The sequence below is a fragment of the Aphis gossypii genome, chromosome 1, assembly GCF_020184175.1.
Source record: "Aphis gossypii isolate Hap1 chromosome 1, ASM2018417v2, whole genome shotgun sequence".
In the NCBI taxonomy this organism is placed as follows: domain Eukaryota; kingdom Metazoa; phylum Arthropoda; class Insecta; order Hemiptera; family Aphididae; genus Aphis; species Aphis gossypii.
Window position 1 is genome coordinate 10,062,493 of NC_065530.1, and position 7,725 is coordinate 10,070,217.

The window sequence follows — 7,725 nt, forward strand, 5'->3', positions numbered from 1 at the left end:
CAAAAAATAAAATAAAATAAGATTACTTTTTTGAAATTGTTTGATAATAATAATAATATTATTAACATTATAAAAAATGCTATACTTGCATGCTTTGTTATGTCTTACAAATGCATAACATAGCATAAATTGTATATTCAGAATAATCCATATAAACTCTCTTATTCTCAATATACTAGGTAAAAAATAATTTTAAAAAAACCTATGAGGCTCACAAAATAATATTTTTTATATTTGAATTTATTGTAGTAGATAAATAAATATGTGTAATATCCAAAAAGTAGTTAAACTAGAGTATTTAGCCAGAATATCCAATTTGTTATGACATGTGTTAATACGTTTAATTGAATGTTTTATATCTTTACCCATTGACTATATTGTAATTTCAACAATCTGAAAATAAAAAATTAAAATTAAATTATAAAATGAATATTTTTGAACCGTTACATGAAACTATAAAAATGCTTTAGGTTATTAAGTTTCAACACAATGTATAAAAATGTTCATATAAAAAATATCACTTAGGTACTTATATTGAGACCTAAATTTATGGTTTTGATCACGGTTAATTAATTTTGCTTCCAATGTTTGAAATTCCTCTTCTGTATTAATAGTAGATTCTGTGATAATAACGTAATCCAACAACTTGTTTTTCAACAGATTCTAATTTATGCTCTAAAAAAATTAAGAGTATTATACATATTATATTTATAAACAAGTGTATAAGTATAATTAACAATTTTCAAGATAGATAAGTGTATATTATATATAATTATATGATTATAATGTTAACAAAATATCAACAATTATAAATTATAAAAAATATTTTTTAAGAGCTTCATTTTTTTTCAATCATAACAAATGTATTTTAGAATAATAATTTATGATTACTTAAAATAAACATTGTATAAATAGGTATTAGGTACATTATAACTAGGGAAAAAGTAATAGAAAATTATAATGCCATATAGCTTGAATTCAGTATAATTTACAAATTAATGTAATTATTTGTTTTGGTAATATTTTTTTAAGTATTGTTATAATAATGAATATTGTATTTTGATGAATTTTAATCAATAGCAGTTCCTACATTTCTAGTAAATTTTGAACTAACTAAGTAGAATAGTTTAAACCAACTGGAGAACTAATATGTTTTTGTACAAATACAATTTTAAAAATTCCCTTTTAATTTCTACACATTGTTAAGATGCGTCATAAACTCATAACTTTTGTTTTAATATTTTGGAAATGGAACACTTTAGAATATCGCACCCGAATGCTACAATAATTAGCTTAATTTTAGTTAGATATTATTATTATTTTTAGTAGGTACAATGCACTTTTTTAGGGGGGGTAATTTGAAAAAATGAAAAATAAGGACCACCCTAAAATACATTTATTAATTAATATTAAAATAATAATAAAAATCAATGAATAATTAGGTACTGTTAGATAAATGCAGTTGAAGGAAATTGAAAAATACAGTGGATTATACAATAATTGTACTACCACAAAATGTTATACTAAAAAAGTTAAGAAAAAAAAAACAGTTAACAGTATAGTAGCTAGATATTGTCAATAGTACGTATAACTTATAAGAAGATATCATATTAAACTATTATAATATTGCATTATTGTATGTAGTATAAATGATAAATATTTCATTAAATTAATATTATATAATATATTAGTACATATCTTTTAGATAATTTCGCTTCGGGCTTTTCTTTGGTACCTAGTTACACCTACGAAAACGAAAACGAAATGAATAATCAATAAACACGATCATGACAAACGATAAACACATAGAGTAGTATGGATTATCATAAAACATTGATATACAGTCACCGATGGTCTCGACGCTCTATGTAAGAAGACGTAATAGACGTATAAAACAGTGAGCTACCGAATGAACGAATGATTATTATTATACATTAATAAAATAAATAATACTTATTTTTATAATAATTAACAATATTTCATTATAATGTACGAACAATACATATTAGTTTACAGCATATTATATACAATATACTTTATAGTATAAACTATTTACAATCTATTATTATTTTTTATAATAATAGAAATAAAAATAACAAAAGATTCTGATATTACTACCAACCACTCCACCTGCAATGGTCAATAGTCAAACTATCATCGACGCGATGAAAAGAAATTCTATGTCATAAAAAATACATAAGCCATAGTTACAGATATGTACACATATTATACATATCTGTGGCCATAGTTCATTTGATGAAACAGCAAACTATAATGTCATGAAAATAATTTTAATTATTAAATTTATAGAGGTAATATTTTTAATTTTAATATTTTATATTAACTCATTCATTCATTTCCATAAATATTATTTTTCTTCTATTCTGATAATAAATTCATAGACAATCAATAATTTCAAGATTTAATGTGTAACTGATTTATGTCAAGATCTGAAAATACCTACTAAAAATCTAAAAATACTAAAAATCTGTCCAAGTAGAGTACTGGCAGGTAAATTTTTCTGGTTTATCAGACGTATGTAACTTTTTAAGTGTTTGATTTTGACTCAATATCTTGGGAGTAAACGTGCACAGCTCGCTTGAGCACTTCCGCGCTTCTTTGCCGAACCGAAGGTGGTAGTAACACCACGACTTGGTGACTGCACGGGTTTGTGCAGATGTGTGAATTGGCGGCGCGCGATTTGTTGGCGCTTGAACTGTCGGTGCCTGGTTTGTAAGCACGTGGTTAAACGTGAATTGCGCGAACTCGGCCGAGAGTGACCGGACGGCGTCCTCTAGTTCACCGATGCGCTCTTCAATTGTCCTAGGCGCATCGGCGACAGCGACTTCGCGGGACTTGGGTGAGTCCAGCACGCCCAACGGTGGAAAAATGGCGTCGAAACGAAGTTTAAGGGCTTCGACCTCCTCGAGCTCGTAACCACGAGCTGCCTCGAGCAGTATTTGGTACGCCTTAACGGCACAGAACTCGACGAGCGAGGCGAACACGAACACAATGCCTATCGCCAAACCTATGAGTTCCGGACTGAACACTTCCCCGATCATAACGCCCGGTATGGGACCAAATCCCAGTATGAACATACAAATGTACGCTCCAAAACTGATAAACGGTATCAGATTGTACGATGTCACGTCTACGCCGTATTCCTGCAGCCAGAAATAGAAGGCCAGAGTCCCGAGACATACGGCATGCATGATGGAGTCGGATATCGACAAATATTCTCGCCGACCGGCCCTTAGTGCCAGTAGTGACGACTTGAAAAAAAATATGACCTGTGACGTTAATTAGTTAATATACCTTAAGTAAGATATCCAAACTTTATATTTATACTATTAATTTTGCCTTTAACAATGTATGTGATTTTATAAAACATAAAATAGTAGTTTGATAGCTAATGTTATTGTGTACGTATTATAAAAATTATTATAAAATGACAAACGAAAATACATAATAAAAAATAAAAAATATAATACGGCGCTTCGGGTATACAATATATTAATGCTTGCGCGTGTTTATTATAAAAATACTATTTTTCATATTATTACATCACATTACATTAATAGTTATTAATTTTATACTATAAGTGTTTATACTTATTAATTTTTATACAGATAGCGCATTCAAGTAAAATGCATCAAATGCCTCAAAAAATTACAGTATTCAGCATTGAGTGTGTTTAAGTGTATAATTTGAAATTGTAGTATTGTCATGAGTCGTAAGTAACATTACACTGTATAATTTAATTTAAATTGGATGTTTATTAAAAGTTTGTGGCCTTTATTAATCCTATTCTAATAGTAAGGAATATTAGACAATTGTTTAAATTGTGAGTATATATTTAATTATTTCAAGTGTGTGTTTTTCAAAAATCAAACTCGCCTAGGTAAATGGTTTATTACGTTAATCATTTACACAGAGATAATTACTAAAATGTATTAATTTTATACTTTTTTTCAATTAAATGAAAATTGTATTTGTTTGAAGGTGCCATTTCAATAGTCTTGATTTATCCAAGATGAAGTTTTGGAATTCCTTTGCAAAAGCAGGGACATGGTCGGCAGCATCATATGTGATTATTCAACGGGTCTTAGATATCGTGTCTATACTCCTTCTAGACAACCTGCAACACGTCATAATCTGTCAAATTATTCCGTTCATGACTAGCTGGACCATAATATATTTCGCAACTGCTTTCTGGATGCTCTACGTTGCACGTCTGATAACCGGATCTGTGAGTATATCTAACGGGAAACCATCCATACCTTAAACGGTAGGAAGACGAAATTTACACTTATTGAGTTTTTATTCCAAATGATCCAACTTATTTTCCATAAATACCTCATTCAAAGACTTAATGTTAAAAGTATCTTAAAAAAACATTGGTGATGGCGCCATCGATATTTAATTTTAGTATAGTCTGCAGTACTGACGTCATAAGCCTCTTAGCAGTTACTCCAAAAATCATAGTTTTCAGGAAAGTATAAAACAGTTTTCGACACTAAATTAGGCCGTAATGTAAAAATAATAATTTTTTAAACATTATAGAGATGGTATGTTATTGTATTTTTATAAGGAAACTATTGAACACAAAAAAGAAGTTGTTTGATAATTTTTTATGAGTTTAAATGGACTTACTGCATATTGTCTTATATAAGTTAGAAGAAAAAGAGCAGTAGGTAAATTTTATTTGGAGTTACTGCCCAATTCTCTCTGACCATGGGCATCATGACGTCTTTAAATTGTATGTTAAAATTTGTATATTCAGTATAGGTTTTCCTTAGAGATCATTTTTTTCGATCAGTTATTTATTTTTAAGATTTATTTACATAAATTAATAACTTAAAAACATAAAATGTAGCACTTTGAAAATATAATGATGCATTACTAAGATTAAATTGCTTGTTTTTCAATTAATAATATATTATTTTATCTAGTTATCTTTAAGCCTGTAACATTGTGGTTTAAAAATTAATTTCATTTTCGGATTAATGTAAATATTAAACAAGTAATTCTTATTTTATTGGACATACTGCTTTGTGAGTACAAAAAAAAAGGGAAAAAATCAGTAATTCCAGATCACTCACTGGCAGTTATTGCTTTTTGTTCTAGTATATATGAACTTACTGCGTACTTGCTTCATATTCTAATATATACATGTACCTACTGCCCCATCTTTGTTATTTTCTTATAAATTTTTTATGAATTACAAATTTACAAATGAGAAAAACATAAGTTTTTACTACGGGAACAGATAGAGAATTAAAATACCTATCGATAAACACCAAAAAAACGACTTTCACAAGAATGTAGTTACTGCTTAATGGCTTATGATGGCAAAGTAGTGGACAATTTATTTTTATTCTTGATAATAGTTCCATTTCAATAAATTATAGAGTGTAATGTTGAATATAACTCATGACAATACTACAATTTCAAATTATACACTTGTACACACTCAATGGTGAATACTGTAATTTTTTTAGGCATTTGATACATTTTACTTTAATGCACTATCTATATAGAAATAAATAATTATTTTGTAGGTAATGTGATTTAATAATATGAAAAATAGTATTTTTATAATAAACACGCGAAAGCATCAATATTGCAGTATACCGGAAGCGCCGTATTATATATTTTTATTTTTTATTATGTATTTTCGTTTGTCATTTTATAATAATTATTATAATATGATCACAATAACATTAGCTATCAAACTACTATTTTATATTTTATAAAATCACATACATTGTTAGAGGCAAACTTAATAGTATAAGTATAAAGTTATACTATTAAGTACTTTTAAGTTAAATTATTATTTTAGTTTTTTTTTTTGGATTTCTTAACTTCTATCAATTAATTTACGTCACAGCCCACAGGTCATATTCATTTTCACGTCTTCACTACTGGCGGAAAGGGCCGGTCGTCGAGAATATTTGTCGATATCCGACTCCATCATGCATGCCGTATGTCTCGGGACTCTGGCCTTCTATTTCTGGCTGCAGGAATACGGCGTAGACGTGACATCGTACAATCTGATACCGTTTATCACTTTTAGAGCGTACATTTGTATGTTCACACTGGGATACGGTCCAATACCGGGCGTTATGATCGGAGAAGTATTCAGTCCGGAACTCAATTGTTTGGCGATCGGCATCGTGTGCTTGTGCGCTTCGCTCGTCCAGTTTTGCGTCGTCAAGACGTACCGAATATTGCTCGATGTAGCTCGTGGTTACGAGCTCGCGGAAGTCGAAGCTTTCAAACGTCGTTTCGCCGCCGTTTTTCCGCCGTCGGGCGTTCTGGAATCACTCAAGTCCCGCGAAGTCGCTGTCGCCGAAGCTCCTCGGACAATTGACGAGCTCATCGGTGCGCTCGAGGACGCCGTCCGGTCACTGTCGACCGAGTTCGCGGCATATACGTTTAACCACTTGCCAACAAACCAGGCACCGACAGTTCATACGCAAACAAATCGCGCGCCGCCAATTCACACCTTTGCACAAACCCGTGCAGTCACCAAGTCGTGGTGTTATACTACCACGTTCGATTCGGCAAAGACTCGCGGAAGTGCTCAAGCGAGCTGTGTACGTTTTCTCCCTGCAAGATATTGACTCAAAATAAAACATTTAAGAAGTTATGTACGTCTGCCAAACCAGCAAAACTTACCTGCCGGTACGATACTTGGACAGATTTTTAGTGTTTTCAGACCTTGTCATAAATCAGTGCAAACCACTACGCATTAAATCTTGAAATTATTGATTGTCTATGAATTTATTATCAGAATAGAAGAAAAATACTTAAAAGAATGAAATGAACAATTAATATTAGTTAAAAATTAAAATCAAAAATACTTTTCCATGTTTTCCTTTTTTAATATTAAATTGATATCTATATTGTAAATTGTTATATAAATAAAACAAAACTTATCAAGAAAATATAATTTTTAATTTTGTTTGTTGACTGTGAAAGGTCAAATTTTAAGTTCAAAATTCAAAATAATATAACTAATTCTAAGGTGAAGGAAAAAGAATTTAGCTTTAAAATTTTTTTTTTCAATATTTATCTATTCAAGTTTTTCAAGGAAAACGGGAGCATATTGATACATATCCGTTCAATATCAAACATTTATGAAGTTAAATGCCTAATGTACTTCAATAAACACAACATTTTTCTTTTTGAAAATCTTGATTGTTTGTAATGATATTATCAGGATAGAAGGAATTTAATATTTATAGAAATGAATTGATTAATGAATGAGTAAATAGTAAAAGATAAATATTAAAATTTAAAATTTAAAATACAAATATGCACAGTATATAGGTTTATTGTTATTTAATATATTTTATTACGTTCTTTTCCTGAAGATAATTCAATTACCCTCATAGAAAAATAATAATTTTAAAATGCATATTAAATATTTTATTAAATATGAATATGTTTTTAAAACAACTTGTAAATTATCTCCATAACAAATAAATTTGTTTTTTAGATGTTTTGTAATCATATTTTAGCCGGTTGTTTGATATTTTATATATGTATTAAAAAACAATAATTTTAATAACATTTCAATATATTTTTAAAATATCATATTATTTATAAAAATATATTTTAAAAACATTTCATAGTTTTTTAATTTTGATTTTAACAATATCATGAAAATATCATTTTATTATAGTCTTTTCATATATTCGATGATTTATTTTTATAAAT

General features: G+C 29.0%; 1 protein-coding gene across 1 annotated transcript; it reads left to right on the top strand.

Moving 5' to 3' along the window:
* Window positions 1-3,860: 3,860 nt before the first annotated feature.
* On the top strand, window positions 3,861-6,871 carry LOC126549415 (uncharacterized). Its single transcript, XM_050198539.1, has 2 exons — window positions 3,861-4,249; window positions 5,891-6,871. Exon 2 carries the CDS (start codon window positions 5,976-5,978, stop codon window positions 6,624-6,626), a length of 651 nt encoding a protein of 216 aa, XP_050054496.1. The 5' UTR covers window positions 3,861-4,249; window positions 5,891-5,975; the 3' UTR covers window positions 6,627-6,871.
* The last annotated feature ends 854 nt before the right edge of the window (window positions 6,872-7,725 follow it).